Consider the following 22,440-nt stretch of genomic DNA (forward strand, 5'->3'; position numbering starts at 1 on the left):
TAATAGTTTTTAAGAATTCCTTAGAATTTTCAGTAAACAAAGTCGTGACATCTTGAAGTGAAGATTGGTTTAGTTCTGAGAAGCTATTTTAGTCCTTTCCTGTTGTTGTAATGGAATGCCACAGATTGATTGGCCTAAACAAGGGTCCCTTCCAATAAGGTCACTAATCCCACCATGAGGGCTCCAACCTTGAGACCTAATTAGCTCTCAAAGGCCCCATCTCCAAATATCATCACATGGGGGATTAGGGTTTCAACACATAAATATGGTGGAACACAACCATTCGGTCCACAGCAAAATAACTAGAGAAGGGCTTATCTAAAACGTAAGCTTTTAGATAAAACGTAAGCTTTAAAACGTAACACTTTTTTTTTCCTAAAAAAAGTGTTGTGAGTTGCAAGTACATTGTTTATGTGAATAGGATATGAGATATTGATTTACAGTGGAAATATTAACACTGGAGATGATACTTGACTGATTAGACCAGAAATCATGGTGAATTATCATGTGATAAGGAGCTCATGGTAGAAAGACCACCCATGAAAACCTTGGAAGCGTGTGTTCATAATACCAAATGTAATCAGTGAATAAAAGTTACAAATCGAGAGGTAATGCAGGCCTTACAAAGTAAAGACAATTACAAAAAGGATAGAATAGAGATGTGTGCATTTAGATAATTTTCTTAGTACATTACTGATCAGAGTATGATGCAATTCAAAAAGCACATGTGAAAATCTTCCTGCAACTACGCAGGATTCTAGGCCTCGAGGATGCAGATCATACATATATCGCCACTTCTAAGAAGTCTGTCCGGAACCCACATGTTAAAACCCTCCTTTCCATTAAGTAGTATAAACACCTCTTTTATTTTTTTCTTATTACATGGCATTACATTTGCTTTACTTGTTTCTTTTCACCACAGTATTCATTTCTGGAGCAAGACATTGTGTTTTTTAATCTTTGAATGCTTAATATATTTTCAGTGCCTAAATCTAATAAGTACATATGTAAAATAATTTTGGAGTACACGAATGAATGTACAACTTTGACACAATAAGTCATTTCCAAATGAGTAGTTACTGATGGAATGAAATTGCTTACAACATAAAAAGAATCTAAGCATATTTGCATTGTAATTTATTATTAATAGCCACCTATTTTATAGAGATCAATATTCTCATTTTTATAACTTGAAAAGTAAGTGGCTGATTTAATGTCAAATGTTAATTACATCTAGTAAGAAAACATTAGAGTTAATTTTTTTCAAGATAGAAATATGTCCGACTGATCCATTTCCTTTGAACAATGGCGTACCTACAATAACACAATATGGTACCTCACACTACAACTTGATCAAAAAATTTCTTAATGGATTACTTTTAATCTATTTCCATACTCATCATTAAAAGCCCCATTCAAGTTTTTCTTCCACTCCTTTATTCAAGAAGAAATTTTCTGAACACCAGGCCCTATTCAGACAGTCAAAATATATCTGTGAACAAAATAAATCAGATTTTCTGCTGTCATAAAACACATTCTAGCTAGCAAAGAAAAACAGAGAAGAAGCCATCTGCATGACAACGATTACATTTGGGAGGTATTTTAAAGGTGAAGGAGTGCTCCGGAAAAGTATGGTAAGGGCAATGGGGAAGGCAGGTGTCGGGGTACTACTGCAAATTAGAATAGAGTGATCAGATTAGGGCTCATTGACAGTGTGCCATTTGAATCAAAGCTGTAAGGAATTGAAGGAATTAGAAATATATTGAAAGATGATACCAAACAGAGGGAACAAAGAGGGGCAAAGGCTCTAAATGGAGCACACCTGACCTGTTGGAAGAAAAGCCAGGAGGCCAGCCAGCATGGCTGGAATGACATAAATAGAGCCACTTGTTCTCAGTGAAATGAGGACGTGTGGGAGGTTCTTGGGCACAGGAGTGATAAGATTCATTGACTGGTAGAACAGTTTGTGGAAGGGCAAGAATGTTGTCATAGAGACTAGTGGAAGGCTATTGCTTGAGGCAAAGAGAGCATGGGATTGTCAGATCGGTGGGAGCAGATACAGTGAGAAGAAAGCCCAATTCTGGGTAAAGTCTGAAAGTTAATAGGATCCTGCTAAATGAGCTATCACTGTGGACCTATGCACAACAAAAAAATATATAGTCTGCTTAGATGGCCAGTCTCATTAAACCAAATATGTTTAGTATTAAAAATTATGACCTTCAGTCACTTGGTACCAATTTGGAGACAGATTGCAGGAACAACATACACAATGAATGTTAAGTACCTGACAGGTGACTCAAAGTATCACTGAAAAAAGTACACATAAGCACCAGTGTGATAGAATTGAACGACCTGATATGAGTGATTTAAAATTAAAAGAATGATACATTCAAAGTCAGACTGGATGCAAGAAATTAGTTCCTATCAAAGAGTGGTAATGACAAAAAAAATTATGACATTCATAATCTTAATTAATCTTTTTTGAATAAGTTATTTCTCAGGGCCTGATCCTCCATGGATAAATTTGTCATCTACAAAGTGAAGGCTGACTCCAAAATGATAATCACCCTGACCATCTAGAGAAGATTGACCTAAAACAGTCAAATAATTTGACCGCTTTTTATCTTTACTGTAATAAAAAATAGTGTCTAGCTCACTTGAACAAGAGTAGTTAGCAGAAAGTGCGGAAAGCATTCATAGCTATTCACGATGACAGATACCTTTTATGTACTTGAAATCTTTGATGTTCAAATTATCATTTTTCTACTTTTATGTCATCAGAATAAGAGATGAAATAATTTCACTGATATTTGAAGAATAGAAGTACATTACAGGAGAGAAATGGTTTCAGCTTGCCAACAGATTTAATAACTAAAGAAATAAGATGAAACTGACCAAAGTGAAGCAGGTTGAATGTCAGGTAGAGGTTTTAAACATTTGTGTCAGAAATGAAGTCTCGGGAAGTCATGTAGCAGGAGTCATTTAAAGTGAGACCAGTCAGTGCAGTTCCGAGCCCACGAGAGGCAGCAGAGTAATGAGAATGGTTGATAGGGCTTAATAGGTCTTCTCCATCTCTCACACCAGCGATTTTATGATCTACCAGTCATCCCCTGCCAGGGGCATTTTTCTTCCAACCTGCTTTTTTTAATGTCAGAACATCCTACCTCTGAAATGGAAGAGAATTAAATCCCTCCTGCTGTGTGTTCCCCTCCGTGCAGGGGTTTTTGTTCTTTGCCTTCCCTTGAAATGAAAGGAAAGTCTGAATGAAATAGACAAACTTTGAATTAGCATTGCTTTAGGGAAGAACATCTAAGCCCTTTAACTTTCTGAGTTCTGAAGCTCTCTCTCCTGCTGGAGCGTCAGCTCCTAAATTTCTACACAGTCCATTGTAGCTCTTAGAAGCAAAGTGAATTGGTGGAGATTCTGCAAGCATCTCTCTCCACTGTTCAGAAGTGGTCCGTTTGTTCAGAGTTTTCAGGGAAAATGAGATTAGCAATGTGAAAACTTTAGAAGTGTAGAGGTCACTACACAGACCAAGGGCTAGACAGACCAAAGAGTTTCTGAGTTGGCCTTTCTCAATGAAATCATAGTTGTTTCAAATGCTTGGTGGTTAGAACAGTGTGGTAGTAACGATCATTACACTAAGGACCCTGAAGTCTTAGCTAGGTGTAAATCTCAGCTCTGCCATTTCAACAAGTTATGTCTTCTGTCTGTGCCGTGGCTCCCTCAACCGGACAGTGGGGTTGATGATAACAGTATGGGACCCTAGAGGCATGTTATGAACATTAAACTGATTATGTTTTTAAAGTATAAAAATGCCTGGCACATAAAATGTGCTATAAAAATTTTGGTATTATAATGATTTTTTTTGATGCCACAAGTATTCAACAGGCATACTGTGGTACTCTTCTAAGTAGTGCGCTGGGGAGGAAAAGAGTTATTTTGTTCTATTTTCAAAAATATACTAAGTTATTTAGGTATCTACATTTCGTTTAGCATATAAACTTTTTATAAAATAAGTATAACTCTAGTGTTTTCAAAGTAATTGTCTTTATGTCCTTGTGTTTGCTGTGATGTTGAATTTTAGAAAATAATAGTACTTTCTAATATTGATAGAATCTAAATTTGGATCATTTTCCAATCTAAAACTTCCGATACTTAGGTTCTAGGTTTGGCTTGACATATAAATCTCAACTTACAAAGTGAATTATGTTAGTCTATTTTCTTCTTAAGAGTGGTCTCCAAGTTTCCAGAAATTTCTACTATCTCTCCAGTTACTGCTGTTTCTACAGCACCATCAGAACATATCCAGCACTTTTTCTCTCTAATTGGGATCCTGAGTGGGGGGAGGTGAGGATCACTTTGTGGAGAAATAAGCAGAAAAAAGATAAGGATGTTGTTAGAAAAACCTAACAGCTCAAGAAAAAGGCTCAATGTGTGTTTAAACTAACAAAACACATTCAATTTTATGGATTTTAAACTGACTCTGAGGTTAACTCCAAGAGCTCTCAATATATTCAAGAAATTTGAAGAATTTTAAAAGAAATTATTATGTAAGGATAGAAATTTTCATATGGCAATGAAAAATATCTAATTATTATTTTTAAAGATTTTGTTTATTTATTTCTTTGTTTATTTTAGAGAGAGAGGTGGGGAAAGAGGAAGAGAGGGAGAGAAATATTGACATGCAAGATAAAAATCTATTGGTTATCTCTTACACACCCCTAATAGGGGACCTGGCCAGCCATCCAGGCATGTGCCCTGACCTGGAATCAAACCAGTGACCTTTCAGACCAGTGAGTTTGAGGAATGATGCCCAACCCACTGAACTGCACCAATCAGGGCAATCATTTGTTTGTGTAGTACTTCAGTAAGTTTAAGAATAAAAATGCAAGTCAAATTAGTGTAACATGTATCTAAGTAGTGTAATATGAAGAACGTTCACCTAATATATATACAGAATTCAAAAATTTACAAAGTGTCTTTCTTTTTCCTTAAGTTTTAATAAGTTTAAAAAGTCACATTTGGACATAAATATACACAACTTTTAAGTGACATCAGAGAAGTATACTTGCAACTGAGAATTCAAAAGGAGTGGTCACTTCTAATTAAGAGGACTAAGAGAGGCTTTCTGAAGGAGATAGTAATCTGATTTAAATGACTAAAAAATTAGTAGGATTTGACAAGTAGAATTGGAAGAGAAAGTGGAAGGACAGGAAAACAGAAAAATAGTTATAAAATTTGTGGGTCTTAAAAAATTAAAATAATCTATTATAGAAGTGCTTCATGTAAACAGATGAATTATTAGAAGTATGACTACAAAATGATATTGAAGTCATAATACAGGAAGACTCAAACACCAGAGTGAGTTTGTACTTGGTTTAATAAAATGTAAACAGATGGTAAAAGATGTTGAATAAGGGACCGATTAGATTGCACAGAAGGGACACTATAAGCAATGGTGTAGGTGATGAAAACTTCTCCTGGAGAGTTACAGAACGGGGGCAAAGATTTGGAAATCGTAGCAGCCATGAGGGTCTGACTTAGTCATAGACATGAGTGTTACGATGTTCCTACTTCAGCACCTGGTGAGATACTCCAGTAGAAATACTGTGTGGACTTCTGGTTCCCCTACTCTGAGTAGAACCAAATGGAAGTACAACTAACAGAGAGTTTATCAAATGGAGAAGCAAAATGATATTGTGTCATATTAAAATTATTGAAGGCAAAAGGGATGGACTTAGGAGAGGCCTCATAGTGGCCTTCAAATATTTGTAGAGCTGACATAAATTCGTCTTATCCTTAATGGATCTAGTAGGCAAAATAAGAAACAATATATGCACCACAGCTTGCTGTTTAAAAAGAACGGAGTTTTCTAATTACATTGAGAATCGGACTGCCTTGGGATGCAGTGATTCCTGCTGCATTTGACCTGTGTTACGCTGAGATGAAGTGACCCCTACAGGCAAGATGTTGTAGAGGATATTTAAGGACAATTGGTAGTAGGACTATGTAAATTTTTATGTAAACTACAATTCTCTACTTTTAAAATTCATAATTTTATAAAGAATTTCTTTCATTTTCTAATTTTTTAACTAAAGAATTTAGCAGGTGTCACAGAAATATTAATTCAATATATCATTTTATTATATTCCAAAATATGCTACCTTATATGATTTTTACTATATTCTGTTTTTTGAAATTTATTTATGCAAAATTGATAAGGTACTGGGCAATACAAAACTCATAACATCATGATACCTTAATCACTCTAAAACCTTCTAATATATTACTGCTTAATAAATAAACAATAGATTCAAAATTTGTAAAGAATGTTCAAAACTTAACACCAAACAAACAACCCAATTAAAAATTGGGCAAAGGACCTGAACAGACACTTCTCCAAAGACATACACGTGACCAATAGACATATGAAAGATGCTCAACATCACTGATTATCAGATAAATACAAATAAAAACCACACCTGTCAGAATGGCTACCATTAATAAGTCAACAACGAGTGCTGGTGAGGATGTGGACAAAAGGGAACCTTTTGCACTGTTGGTGGGAATGCAGACTGGTGCAGTCACTATGGAAAGCAGTATGGAGATATCTCAAAAAATTAAACATAGATCTGCCTTTTGACTCAGTAATTCCACTTCTGAGAATGTATCTGAAGGAACCCAAAACCCTAATTCAAAAGAACACAAGCAATCCAATGTTCATTGCAGCATTATTTACAGTTGCCAAGATATGGAAGCAGCCCAAGTGTCCATCTGTAGATGAATGGATAAAACAACTATGGGACATTTACACAATGTAATACTACTTGGCCATAAAAAAGAAGAAAATTTTGCCCTTTGCAACAGTATGGGTGGACCTGGAGAACATTATGCTAAGTGAAATAAACCAGTCAGAGAAAGACAAATACCATACAATTTCACTCATATGTGGAGTCTAATGAACAAACTGAACTAATAAGCAAAACAGACACAGACTTATAGATGAAGAGCAGATGACAGCTAGTGGGGGAGGAGTTTAGAAGGTGGGGGGATTGAGAAAAAAGGAAAAAGGACTCATGGACATAGACAACAGTGTGGTGATTGGGTGTGGGGAGGGCTTAATGGTAACAGAAAAACTCCAGTAAAAAAATGTCAAATTATAACAGATTGACGTTGAACATGGCCAAACATAAATAAGAACACAATGTGTGTTTATGTTGTATAATTTCAGCTAACTAGAAATGTTTTTTTAATTGGCTAGCCATTTCAGTGCTGAATTTTGGTATTCAGTGGTATTTTATTTCCTCCTCAGCTATATTCTAAGCAACTAAAAGTAAGGTCAACTCAAAAGGGACTTGGAGTTGGGCATTTAGAGTGTGAGTTCTTGAATATCTCCTCTGTATCTATGCTGCTTTTGTTAATAAGTTAAATAATTAAGCACTAACCATATAGCTAAAGTAAGTACTCATGAAATATTACAGCATTCTATAAAATATTAGTAATGAGTTAATAATAAAATGTTCAACACACATCCCTTTCTAGTTTATATTTTGTATCTAAATTCAAAGAATGTGAATATATTATATTTACTAAGATAGTTGACCAGGATTTCACCTTTATAAAATACTTATTTATTCTGAATAATTTTTGCCTCACTGATTTAAATATGCTCTGATTATTGGTAGTTCTACTAGCATTTTTCTTCATGTCTTGTCCTTATTCTGCGTTATAAATAAATGTTTCAATTTTATATGTGGCACTCGCTATAAAAATTCTGTTAGAAAGCATAAGAGAGAATATACTTGATTTCAAACAAACACCAATAAAATTAGGATTATCTGATATTTTATATTCTTCATATTTTGTTAGGATGATTCTATTTTCTGTCATAATGTTTGAGCTGCAACCTAAGAATTTAAAAACAGTTTAAATTCCCCTAAGAAAATGTTCAAGGTGTTCTCACCCCAGTGACTGTTCCCACACTTCAAATGATTCAAATCATTTGTCGGAATAATGAATTTCAGATCAGAGAGCACTTTACTCACTAGCTTGAGCATTTAGAAAGCTTTTATGTGGATTAGCCTGCTACCTGCTTCCTTGTGATCTGATTAGTCATCATCCAAAGGAATATGGAAGATGAAACCATTATAAAATTAGGTAGTTTCTTATTTATAGAAATGCAGTGTAGCTAATGGAACAAAATACTGATGGTCTTTGAAATTCTTAGCTTTGTCTTCGAATCTATATTTAAATACTTGCATGCATCAGAGGTTATTGCAGTGGTATATCTAATTAGCCTTATGGACTGATTGTCTCTAAAGAGTGAAATAATTAAAGCATCTAATAAATGGGAAATAAAAGGTATTTGGATAAGATAATATGAGGAAACAATCACATGGAAGCATTAAGTCCAAGTTTGCTGTACTCTTAGCTCCAGTTCAAGGCTAAGAATATAGCCTTGAGAAGCCCATTCCTAAGCGCTGCACTGAGAAGCACTTTTCCTAAGTAACAATGTATTACACCAGAGACGGTGCCTTCTGGGTTGCAGTCTAATGTCCTTGTCACTCAACCCAACTATATTTCCACCTTAAAGTTGTTCTTTTCTGCTAATATCTCACATAATGAAATGCTAATATTTAACGGAAGTAAAACCTTTTGGCGTTTTTTACAGGATTTTACATTTCCACGCCAACTGGACCAGGAGGTAGACAAGAAAGAGTGAAACTTCTAAGCCTCCCTTTGAAGCCCACTCTGGAACCAGTGTGCCTTAGTTTCTGGTATGGTGTAGACACATGTTGAATAGCGTATTATTTCATGACTGACACTGCCTTTCTTGTGTTGCAAGGTCTCAACTTCACTAAGATGTTGTCCCATGTTTTAATGAATTAGCCATTATTTTTCCAGCTGATAAAGAAGTAAAATGTTAGGAGACTCCCCACCCTTTCTCCAACAACACCTTCACCCAAGAGAAAGGGGATATTTCAAAGACAGTAAAGGATTTAGAAGAATCCTAAAATGTCTTTATTCTAGTGTTTTAGGATTCCAATCACTTTTGCTTTCTTCCAAACTAGGTATTACATGTATGGCGAAAATGTCTATAAATTAAGCATTAATATCAGCAGCGACCAAAACATGGAGAAGATAATTTTCCAAAAGGAAGGAAATTATGGAAAAAGCTGGAATTATGGACAAGTAACAATAAATGAAACAGAGGAATTTAAGGTTGGCAAAATATTTTGTGTTTTATAATCATTTACTTGCATTCTAAAAATGGTGATACAATTATAATTTATGGTAATATGCTGAAATAATTTATTTTCTAAATACAGCTAAGTCACTTCTCTACTTTCATAATCTACCTTCTTTAATCTTTGAGTGCTTCTAATTTTATTTATTCACTAACTTATTAAAAGTCACTTATTGAGGAATAATTTACTTCAGATAACACTACTTATAAAGAGCCATAAAGTCCATGGAAAGTAGGATATATTTCAGCTTTTTTCAGCAATTTTCTAGCACAAGCTAACAGTGTCCTAGTATGCCCCTCCTGACTAGGACTTTCAACTTCTTACAAATACTGGCTGGATCAGCCCTGCACTTTTCTTGGGAATACCCTTTCCTGTTAGAACAGCCACACCTACCATTATCCGACCACCCTGCCCACTCAGACTTAATCTTCATTCCCTTTAAAAACAAATTCTATGAGCTGTATCATTGAGAAATCTCCAATCATTTATTTCACATTAGGGTGAATTAATTTTTCAGATAACAGCTTAATGGGTTCTCTTCCTAAGGGTGTTTACAATTAAAATGTAGGGTTATAAAGGCTAATAGTTTGACCAAGTTAACAATGTTTTAATTGGGTAACTTCAGACAAGAGAGTCTACCCTTCAGAAGATGTATTTTTGGATGCACGTTGTCATCAGAAGGCTTCAGTTTTGTCCCAGGACTTTGTACAAGGCGAGCAGTAATCAACAACCTGGTCTCTATTTCCCCCATCTTTCTTTCTTATCTTTTTCCTTTTTCCTTTTTTCAAATTCTATCCTTCAATTCTGTAAATCTTTGGTTGTTTTCTGATCATTTAAGGAGGGTAAAGGAAATGGAACCTCGAAGGAGCACAGAGATGGCCGAAGCAGGGACGTAAGCACTGCAGTGGCTAAGTCTGGCTCAACTCACTGAACACTTTTTTAAGTAGTAAAACTGGAGCAGCTTTTTCAGTTAGCTCATCAAGCAGAGTGAGAGCATCAAATTCTACAAACATTTTCACCTTAGTTTTGCCACTTTGTTGTGAAATCTTAAACAAATCATGTTCATTCCTTTGCAATTCAACTTGCACATAATGAAAGGGAAAAAATAATCCTTATTTTGAATAGTGTCTGGCATGAAGTGGGTGAAGGAAATGAACAAAAATGAGTGAATAGATGACTCTATAATGTTGGGAAAATGAAATAATGTATAACGTGACTAGCAGAGCAATTAGCATAAAACAGATAAGTATTCAGTTTCTGTCTTTTCTCTCTTACACAGGAGAGGATTTGGGAAAGTCTGGTTAAAAATATTCACTTCCCCTAAGAACATTATACGCTTCATATGACCACTGGGTCTTTCTCCCAAGCCTGGGTCTGTGTCCTCTGGGAGTTACCCTCACACAGCATCTCACACCAGCTTTCTGGGTGAACTACAGCCAGTACCAGCTGGCTCTGAATGATCATATTGTCCCCCTGCCACACTGTCTGCATTTTAAATGATCTAATCAGTGTATCTTTTCTTAGGGCCTATATCCTCTGAGAAGGCAAACAGGTACTTGGATTTCTAACACTGTCGGGGGAAGAATCTAGGAGAAGCTTGTTCTTCCCTGCCAGACTTTGTCTCTGCAAGACCCAGTACAATGGAATTTGACAGCCTCATGTGACAAAGAAGCATAGACAGGGCAAGGCTGTGGCAATAAACCTAACTCAGAAGGAAGATACTGTTAAAAATTTAGGCTGGTATGAACACATAAAAAGGGAGGTGGGCTCAGCAAAAACACCTTGCGAAGCACGATCCAGCTCTGTATCCCTATACAGTAGCAACTTGTTCTCGGATATTTGAAGATGGCAGTATTGGTTCTCCAGAGAATGCTGAGCCACAAGAATCAAGTCAGAGAATATGTGAGTGGAATTATTTCATATGTCTCTCTGAATTACAGGTTTCTTTTAATGCTTTTAAAAACAAGCTCCTGAGTGATATAGCGTTGGACGACATTGGCCTAACACGTGGGATCTGCAATGCGAGTCTTCACCCAGAACCAACTTTGGTCCCAACTCCTCCACCAGAACTTCCTAGTAAGTAACCTTAGTGTGTATTTTCCCTGACTAATACATTATTTTCAACGAGGTCTTTCTTTGGCTTATTTTTTTTTTATCTCAGCCAGTATTTTTTCACTGGAAATCTAAAACTTTAAAATACCAGTAAAATGGAGGTCAGCAAAATATTAAATGTTGTATACAACAACTCAAAATCAAAATCACTCACTACATTGTTACACATCATATATTTGATTGTTTTAGTACCTTTTTATTTTTGACAACAATGAAGGCTTCTAATTTTCATTTTGTTCTCACTAGAATACGAAGCGAACACTCAGTTGTCCATGTGACATGTGGCACGGCCTGTAGTCTTTCGGGAAGAAGCTTTATGATTTTCATAGCCTTCTTAAGGAGTGATGTTATAATCTCCAAGGAAGTTTGGTTAAGCCTGAAACCCACCAAGCCCCTTTCCAGAAAAATTCAATAGTAATGGTTGGGCCAGGACTTCGAGTGCACAGACCTAGGGCACGCAAAAGATATTTGTCCTGAAACGGTGGCTGTAAGTCTTCCAATGTGCTCCCTTCATGGAACCACTGATGTGTTGCAGTTGAGCAGTGACCAGGCTTTCTGGTGTCTTATGGGGTCTTTTAGCTCAAAAGGATGAAAATGGAGCCTGTGTCTACCTTTGCTCTAAGTCCAATTGGAAACACAGAGGCAAAGGGGCAGCACCAGTAACCTTATCCATGTCAAAAGAGATAATGACCTCACATCACTTTCAGACTATAGGACTTGACAGAAGAAATTAGTGATAAATGAAATTAAACACCCATTGTCCCTTTATTAAGATATTTTCACTGTAGTGCAGTTTTAATGTAAAAACTTCTCTTTCGTCTTTGGAGTATGGTGTTTGGAAGCTGAGCTGGCTCTGCAGCTTTGCTTATGTCAAATCTTGTGAATGTTTTTCTTCTGTCATGGAGCTGAGCTTACGACCAGCACTTTTCCCCAGTTCCCATTTCCTTCCCATATTCACATCAGCAAATCAGTTTGGTGAAACTATCCACATATTTTGTTTTGCTTCCAAAACTATATATTTGTTTTCCTGCTGTCTAATCTTTAAGTTAAAAACAGACTTTTTAGATAAGTGCTGTTAACAACTCAAAAGCTCTAAAGATAAATGACTGGTGTTTGAGAACACGTGATGAATGAGCTGCTGTTAAGATGAACTTCATATTTACATTGTCATACTGGTCTCATGAGACCATCTGGAAAGTGCCCTTACGTCCCACCAAAAGGCTAACTTGTCATTACTGTCTTGGGTCTTAACATGTTTAGATGCTTGTAGGGGTTATACATAAATTCTTCAATATTTTAAACATTCATTAAAATTTTATAAATATCTACCACATACAAAGTACCACACAAGATGTAAGCTGTAGCCATAGCCATTGATGCATGGACTAAATAAATAAATATAATTCATATAAATAAATACTAAAAGCAATATATAATTATGTGTCCCTAAAAGTAATAAATGAGAGAAACAAGCAATAGAGGATTTTGGAGAAGGGAGTATGAACTGGAGAAGGTTTGAAAAAAACATGAAGATTAAGAGACAGAATGAAACTCATAAAATTGAAACAAAAGGAAAATATCATGTATTCTCATTTAATAACATTGACCAAAAACCTGTTGCGAGAAGTGAAACTGTTTGCACCAGATTCTGGTTCTAATTCACCTTTGCTTCATGAGTGTCTGACTCATTCTTAATATTACATAAATGGATTATGAATAAATATTAGATGTTACTAGATATGAACTAATTATCTCTGTCTGTCTCTCTCTCTCCCAATTTTGTCTGTATTTTTCTCTTGATAACATAAACATTTTTGCCAAGCAAAAATTTGATACAAGAACCAAAGCTTGGAAATTATGATGGGGGTGGGATTCTAGAAAATGTCAACATGAACACAAGGCTTTGTAGCATTGTTTGAAAATTGTTGTCTCACTTTATTTTGTGTAGGTGCCCCACACCTTACCTCTCTATTATCTAAATTATTTTCATGTGAAAAAAACAAATTATAATGATAAAAATCACTGCTGGTTTGATAAATAATTCCTCTGGATACCTATTGTTAGCAATATCTTACTATTGATATTAGAATCATTTAAAACAATAGATTTTCCTTGCAATCCTTCTGCCAGCAAGTTCTATTCATCAGTAAGTGATCCAGAAGAAAAATTTTCTAGGTGAAAGTAACAAAGGTTTGATATTTTAAAAAGAGCAAAATTTCATTATCTGAAATAGAAAATTTGATATAACTTTGTATATAATATCATACATATAAATAAAATGTTATACATTATTTCCCATTTTAAAAATGTATATATATAATCCATATAGTCCTCTTATCTACTCCAGTCAGAAAGAGAGAAAGATAATACCTAAATATCAAGGAAGTATGCTATTTCTGCATATTTTCACAATAGAGAAATTATAACGGTAGAGTAACCCATCTGATTTTAATATATAAACTTCAAAATTTTTCCCAGAGTCTATTTGTTCTAGTTTCCAAATGGTTCACTTCAGGGCAATATTTAGCACAGCAGAAAATGTTAATTACCATCAAATGCATTCTGAACAATTTCATTCTAATGCCATGTGCAATAGGTTCAGTGAAATTCTTCTATAAGCAGAGCTTTCTTGGCTGCAGATCACTGATTTGTTGAAGCAGAAATAAAAGGAAACCTTGGCTGACTGGCTCATAGCCTTTCTTTAGCTCTTCTTGTGCATTTTGATGAAAAAAATAATAATCCCTAGAAAAGATCAGTGTCCTCCCTTGTTTCTAGGGACCCACGTTGTGCCTGGTTTGGGAAAATGTAAGTCGTTTCCCTAACTGCAGGAATTCTTCCATTTTATAAGTTCAGTCCTGCTAAGATCGCTGTCCCAAGACAGCAGCACAAATAATGTAAATGCAGGGGTCGTACTGAGAACTCTTTAAAAAGCAAGTTTTTTCCTACGAATACCGTGCCAATTACAGCACAGCTGGGATGATTCATGACAAGACATCTACTAAATAGAATCAGTATCTACACAATTCAGTCTGCATTTTAGTTCCCTGACTTGTTCCTGTGGCTATTCTGTTAAAAGTAATTAAGAAAAAAAAAGGACAAATAATAGTTGTAGCTATTTTATTTCTTAAGTTTTGTTCTATTTGGCCATTACTAGGCCATTTTCTATTTCCAAAGGTAAAGTAAAAGTTAATTTGTAAAGTTTTATAGGCATGACATTATACGAGCTAAATCATTTAACTTTAGTTCTTCATGTAGAAATGAATCAATACCTACCTACCTCTCTTATAACCGATGGCCATATTCTAGCAGAACTGCTTCCCTTTTAGACTGTTAGTGTGACTTGATATTCAAACCCTTAGCCAATGGCATTAAGTTCACTCATTTCCTTCTGTATCAATGTATTTTTGGCTATTTTATTTCTCTATCTCTTTACCTTTAAAACGAATAGCCTATTTATTAGAGCAATCACTGACCACATGGCTAACAATTACAAATACAATTTAAACCACAAAAAATGAGCATTTGAACTTAGTTGGCATAAATGTAATAAAAACGTCATCATCGTGGCTGGGCACTCTAGCCTGTTAGCAGAAATACAAATTTTCATAAACTGAGCACGGATTTTGATGAGAGATTTTTATACTATGAGCTAAGCTTCTCAAATGTTTTCTGTAATACTGCTATACGGCTCTGTAGTGCTATAATATGGACGTTTGTTTTATCAAAAATCTTTCACTTGATCCCTCTCATCATAAATGAAGCTGGGCTCTCCTCCTTTTCACCTCATGGTGACTGAGCCCACATCGCCACACAGCTCGTAAACATCAGAGCCCTGTGGGTGTGGTAAGAAATTAATCAGAACACAAATCTTTGAGAGAACAGCTCCAGGATAAAGAAAAATGAAAGACTTTAACAACTGTAAATGAATAGAGTTCCCTGTACCAGACAAGCAATTTAACTCTCTTTCTCTGGGTGGAAATGGTTTAATCTAATAACACAGCGTGACTGTGGTGTCCAGAATTACATTTCATGAGTCTCTGGCTCCTCCATTAAGAAGCACATGATATGTTTCCACAACAGCAATGCCAGCATTAAAATAAATAGTGTCAGCAGAGGCAGAATGGCTGGCAGTGCTTCGGTCAATTCCTTCCAGTCATTTGTACGCAGAGTCACTGATATTTTTCATCAAGTCAAGGATCAGAGGTATATTTCACTAGTTAGTTATTTGATATAAAATTATATTTGAAACACATTTCAAAAAGTACTTCTTACGTATTTGAAAGGAATGAATTTCCAAGACTCCTTTTTAGTGGAGAGATGCTACGTAAACTGCCTGCCTTGACGCACTTAATAGTGACACTTGACAGCATTCAGGTCCGGTGTGTCTTCATTAAAGTTCTACTGTTGCTGGTGACAATGCAGCATCGAGAGAAAAGAACACCCTCGTTCACTAAGCTTACTATGTGATTCCCTTTGCCTTCTTTCTCACATTAATAATCAGCCAACTACACTAACACTACCTACTCATCTACATACAATGTACTGTTAAGTGTTCAGTGATGTAAAACTCCAATGCATTCTCTAAAATGTCAGCAAGTAGGAGTAGCTGATTTTGAAATTTTTCTATTCCTTGAAGAGAAAATCAAAATGATTTATTAAAAATCAACAATAGACAAAACAAAAACAAAATACGTCCGTGGCCATGGCTGAACTTGTGAACGAGGAAGAGCTGCTTTGCCCAGCCTTCAATAATCAGTGTTGTTTTGTCTCCACCATTAAACTTTTCCTTCCCCATGGGTTGCATTGAAAATTGAAGGAACATTCATAGCACTTAGAATTATTCAAATTAAATGGATGTGAGTTAAGGGGTTGTGGTAGATACTTCTACAGAAATCTTTGCAAGACTCTTCGCCACAAAAACAGGACAGGAACAGCTGTTGTGGGAGCATATGATTCTCTTCACCTCTCTCTCACCCTTTCCAGGGGATAACCTGCCTTTGTTCTCATTATCACTTTCTATGGCTCAAATATCTTCTTCAGGAGCCTGTATACAGTGCTTTCCTCCCTCCCGATATACCGATGATTGATCTTATTTGTTAGTGCTTTCATTAATGTTCCCTTCTTCCCTCCTTCTGTCTGCACCCATCAAGAATATGTCATATACTCATCAAGCGCCACTTATTGAGAATCAGTCTAAACCTTGCCTGTGGCTCGGACCAGATGGTCAAAATGCTTCAGAGTTTAATCAACCCAATAGGAGACAGTAACGTGCTGTGGGAAGAGCTTGTGATTAACTAAGTTGAAGTTTCGACTTTGGCATGAAGTGAATGTGTACGTAGCAAGTAACAGAATACTGACAACGCTCACATTGTCCATTTAAAATAGAAATGATAACAGTAATTATTTAATCTGCAAGTATGCATTGAAAGCTAGCACTGAATATGCCAGGTAATGTGTAAGCATATTTTATAAATGATGTTTGATTTTTACAACAACCCTGAAAATCTCTTATATATCTCTTATATATATGAGAAAACCAAGCCACAAACAGACAAGGAACTAATTCAGAGTGACATTTTTAATCCACCAACTCTAACACATCTTCCTCTTATGCACCATGTTGTTTCCCCAAATGAGAAAATGTGTATGGAAACATTTTGCAAAAGATAAATTTGTGTAAGAGGTTTTATTATCCTTGTGAAGCTCATCTCAGTCCAGACAAGCCTGGCCCAGGAGGGCATATCAGGTAGACCAGACCCTGCCACAGGATAGGCTGGCAATGATACTGCTCTCAAACCACATGACTGTCTCTCTGCTCCACCAGATACATACAGATATGGAAGATGCACATGACCTTCATAGGATCGACAGAAAGAAGGCAGGTTATATGTAAGCTAGGGATCAAAGAAGAGAGTATGACTGCGGCATTGCCATAGCTGTAGAGATATTTAGTTATCCATCTGATAATCTGATTCCTTTCTTATCAGGAATAAACAATTCCAGTGGAGAGTCTGCTTTAATAATAGGAAATATATACACTTATTTCAGTTTTTTATATTCTTCAAACAAGGTTACCTTTCTTCTTTTGATCTTAAATGTCACATGATAATAAAAACAAGAATTGGGATACCAAAACTAGTTTATGAATTTTTATATTACTTCATAATTTTCTTCTAATAAACAAGAAGATAAAAATATAAAGTATGCTAAGAATTTCATAAATTTAATCTGCCTACTTAAAGCATTATACTTTAACTGAAAGATCTCTGCTCGATTTTGCTAACACATTCGCATTCAGTGCGGTCCCAACTTGACTCCTGGACAATGTTGGGCAACAGGTCACTCTACAACAATTATTAAGCAAATGGAGTTGCAGTTTTTCTCTCTTTCCTGATAGTCCAAGGCCTCAATAAACAGGATGATGAAGCTTCCCCTCTAGCAAAAAAAAAGTTTGAGAAAAAGCAAGAAATGGCAAGATTAGTGATTTACTAGGCCTTCTTATAAAACAGTGGCAGATGTAAGATTTGTCCTATTATCTTTTTCTTTTTTGCTACAGAGGATTGAAACCTTACTCATGAAGCCTATTTACAAAATGTATTCAGCAGAAATGTTTCCTTGCCCAAGTCATTTTGGAAAATGCTGTACAATATTATGTCCTCTTGGAGGTTCACAGAGAACAGTGGAATATGTTAGGTTTTGAGGTTTATTTACCTGTATTTTTTTAATTTTATTTATTTTTTAATTTTTTAAAATTCTTGTTCAAGTATGGTTGTCTCCATTTTCCCCCCACCACTCCTCCCACCCTAGCCAACCCCACCTCCCACCCTCAATCCTACCCACCTTCAGCTTTATCCATGTGTCCTTTATACATGTTCTTTGACAATCCTTCCCCCTAATCTCTACAACATCCCCTCCCACCTCCCCTCTAGTTACTGTCACTTTGTTCTTAATTTCAATGTCTCTGGTTAATTTTGCTTGCTTGTTTATTTTGTTGATTAGGTTCTTTTACATAAGTTGCAAAATTGTCCCATCTACAAACTCTAAAATTTATCTATCTAAGCCAAATGGGCATTTTTTAGCAAATAATATTACCTCTCTGAAATAAACATGGTGTTACTAATGATTTTTATTGTTTTCCTTTACAGCGGACTGTGGAGGACCCTTTGAACTGTGGGAGCCAAATACAACATTTACTTCTATGAATTTTCCAGACAACTACCCTAATCAAGCTTTCTGTGAGTCATTCCTTCAGGCTATGAGAAACAATTTCATATTTCAAAGTTTCCCTTTAACACAGCAAAGTAGATTACGAATTTATTATGTCTAGATACATCTACCCCATTTATGAGATTGTTTAACATAATGATAAGAACAAGAATAACAATAATAAAATTACTCTTTTAAGCAATTATTTCAGGCCAGGCACAGTATTAGTGCTTAATATGAATTATTTCAGTTCATTCTCGGAATAATTCTTTGAAGCAGGTGCTATTATTGTAATTCTCAGATTTAAAAATTGAATCAAACGAGGAAGTGAAAAGGCCAACCTCACCGTAGATACCACTCTCTTAATGACTTCATTTGATTATATACATAATGTCTACAGTGACTGTAATAAGTATGCAATCCCACAGAATAAAGCTGGTGCAAAGTATAAACAGCAAAGAGCCAGTTGTACCACCTGCACCTTTTATAAATACAAGCTTGAATCAATAAAGCAGCTAGAATAATGTGATTAGATTCCCAGTATAAAGGATGACATAATAAAAAGAATCACTAAAAAAAATCTAAGAGTAGTGAGAAGACGAGTTAGCTAAATGTGCACAAAGCCTGTCTCTAGACCATTATTCCCAAACAGAGAAGTTCATTAGAGCTGAGTAGAGACTGTGTTAAAGATACAGATGCCCAGGCCATCCCACAAATGTTCCGCTTCGGTCTGGAAATAGGCGTGTTTTTCCCGTGGCCACACCTGGTTAGCACCACGGAGCTAAACGGAGACCTCTACCAGTGAAAGGCCCCAATGACAGTGGAAAAGTGTGTTGTTAGGAACTGTCAACTTTTCTTGCTTCAAATGATCCATAGATAAGTGTCACTTTCACAGAATAAGAGAGTCATTATTATAGGGAGATATCTGATTCAAAAAAATAAACGGCCCTTAATCTAATTTGACTTGTTTGGAGAACGAGATATCATCACACTGAAGACATTTTTTAAGCATATCCCTTGTATAAAGTAATGATTTAAAAAACCTGAAAACCAGCAGAACACTGAAAGAACAATTTGGAGAAATGTATTAAATTCTTTGATTAATCCAACAAACATATATTGAACACTTTATTTGCTAGGCATTGAAGTAAGTGAATGAGAAACCAACATAGTCCGGTTTCAGAGGAGTTGGCAGGCATTACAAAATGCCCATGGTACCGTCATAATAACGACAAAAGCAGAATACTGTGGGAAGACATGAGAGGCAGGTAGCACACAGGAAGTTCAGGGGTTATGAGATGTGTTTTTTTTCCCCAAATCTCCAAGAAAAATCAAGGAGTGGTAACAAATAGGTTGAGGTGTGAAGGAATTTCACAGCATGTCATGCAGTTTGGATTTTATTCTGAGAGCACTGGGGAGACTGCAAACGGTTCACATGAAAATAGTGATAAGATCAAGCTTTCATTTTAGATTAATCCATCTGCCTTTAAGGATCAGAGAGTGATGGCAAGGGAAGAGGGCCATCAGCATCACCAATTAGGAAATGGAAAACGATGGTGACTTAATCTCATATAGTGGCAATGGAGCCTCACAAATAGATGAGGTCAAGGGGGATAGGAGGTACTGCTGACTGGCCTGGGTGCTGGATTGGCTGTGGCAGGAGTGAGGAGGTGGAGGAAGATGCAGAGGCTTCCGGTGTGGACAACTGTGAGTAGTGACATCTACTGAGATAGGAGGAATACGAAATGAGTTTAGGAAGGAGATAACTCTGTATTCTATTTACTGCTTGTTGAGTTTGAGATATATACATCTACATACAGAATAGTTAGATAAATTTATCTATTTCTCAAAAAAAAGTGTAGAAAATAGGACTTGACAGTGATTACTGTCAATGAAATGCTCTTACCTACAAGTGAATGAGAACACATACAGAACAAGGAAAGAGCCTAGAATAGAATTCAATGAATAAATTGTTTAAAGAATCAATAAAAAACAAGAAGTGTTTACTGATACCAAGGCTGGTAATTGTTTTGTTTTTTTCAAAATGAACTACCAGTAAACAATACGTTTAAATAATGGCAAAATTGCTTAAAGAAATAGTAAAGTTTTCTTGCCCTAGAAATTGCATTTAATCACCTAATTTTCCTATAAAAATTGAATCATGGAAAATAAAATTGAATCATGAAAAATAAAAGTAGCACATTAATATATTTGATATTTATAAATTTTTATATCATAGGAGCAAAATACTATTAGTAAGCTTTGATTAAAATATTCCATCTCAATATAAAATAAAACAAATTTAATTACAGTAAGTCATTTCAAATTTTATTGAAACTTTACTATAAATGTTCATGACTAGATCTATATATTTTCTCATGCACACATGAAAAAACAACAGTGTGGAGTACTGGTTTTCATAAGGTGGGGAAAAAATCTTTGAAAGTAATTTGAAATTCTCAAAAGAGTAAAGCTTTTAAAAAATACAAAGAAGTGTGTTCTAAAATAAATATTGTTATTTTTACTTTTCAGGTGTTTGGAATTTAAATGCACGAAAAGGAAAGAATATACAACTTCATTTTCAAGAATTTGACTTAGAAAATATTGCAGATGTAGTTGAAATCAGAGATGGGGAAGGAGATGATTCTCCACTCTTAGGTAAGTCTGCACTTTAAATATTATGGAGGTTGTATAGCTCAAGACTCTGGACTGGTGGACAGAACATTTCTCATAAATGTAATCACTCTTTTATAACTAACAAACGGTAAAGTAGCATGTCATATTTTATGTGAGGCTTTTAATTTGGGGGAAGAGGTCGCAAGGATGATAGAATAATGTTCTTGAGCATTTGTGGCGAACCAGAATCCGTATTGTTGAGCCAGCAGTTTCTACTAGCCGGGAGTAATTCCCTACAGTAAGCACTACACCTTGGAGATTAAGAGCTAAGGACAGCCGCTCTGCAGTGTTCTATGCATTATGTGTGCATCAGGTGTTCAAAGGTAGCTATTAAATCAAATAATATTTCATATTGAACTGACAAAACAAATGTTAACATAATAAAGATCTATTTGTCAAGTATAATAGCTATATCTTATTTAACTACCAATTTTAAGACAGATTAAGGTATGGAAATACATAAAGGGTCAACTGGAATGCATGAACAGCACACTTTATAAGTAAAGGCATTTTACCTAACTGTACTCTGGACTCTTATTGGCCATTTCCTATAAAATCTGGCCCGATGCAATCGGGCTGCAATCATAGGAACAGTGTGACCAATGGGTGAGGACTGCAGAGGGTACTCTCCATAGCAACGAAGAGGCAGAGTGGTGGAGGGGGTTCTCCAGCCACTCTAATCTAGTACCTGTGATGTGGGTCTCTTCAGCAAGATCCCATAAAGTTCTAGAACATGAGCTTCCTGTGAGAGGATTTTGAGGGCCACACACAGTACAAATATACAATGAAAGAATCAGTGGGGTTAGGAGGTTAGTGCTAGAGAAAACTGAGGAACTTCAAATTTGATTTTATTATGTACAATTATAAAAACATTTTAGGTACTTTTCCCATTTTTTGGTTACTTTGTCTTTCCAATAAAAACTTCAGTGATCTCATGATGTAAGAAAAATCATTTATTATCATTTCACCTGTTATATTTACATAAATCATTGAGTAAATAAGAATTCCAAAAGGGTCTCAAAATCATAGTTTTCTAATTTGTAGGCAAAAATACTTTGAAACAGAATTGTTTTCAGATTCCAAAATATAAATTACTTAATAATATGAGTGTATTGTAATTAGCTTAAACCCTCATTGTTAGTAAAAAAGAATTCCATTGTTTATGCAACCCCCAAAACCCAGGATTTAGTGCAAA

General features: G+C 35.6%; 1 protein-coding gene across 2 annotated transcripts in view; it reads left to right on the forward strand.

The window, feature by feature from the left end:
* Positions 1–22,440, forward strand: part of TMPRSS15 (transmembrane serine protease 15) — a 112,232-nt gene that overhangs the window by 42,850 nt on the left and 46,942 nt on the right. For both annotated transcript variants that reach the window (XM_045194895.2, XM_053919370.1), the window contains exons 12-16: positions 8,675–8,780; positions 9,075–9,225; positions 11,192–11,327; positions 18,509–18,598; positions 21,102–21,227. In XM_045194895.2, coding sequence (XP_045050830.2) covers positions 8,675–8,780; positions 9,075–9,225; positions 11,192–11,327; positions 18,509–18,598; positions 21,102–21,227 — 609 coding nt within the window. The remainder of the gene's footprint in view (positions 1–8,674; positions 8,781–9,074; positions 9,226–11,191; positions 11,328–18,508; positions 18,599–21,101; positions 21,228–22,440) is intronic.

Source organism: Desmodus rotundus, chromosome 2 (genome assembly GCF_022682495.2).
Source record: "Desmodus rotundus isolate HL8 chromosome 2, HLdesRot8A.1, whole genome shotgun sequence".
Taxonomy (NCBI): Eukaryota; Metazoa; Chordata; class Mammalia; order Chiroptera; family Phyllostomidae; genus Desmodus; species Desmodus rotundus.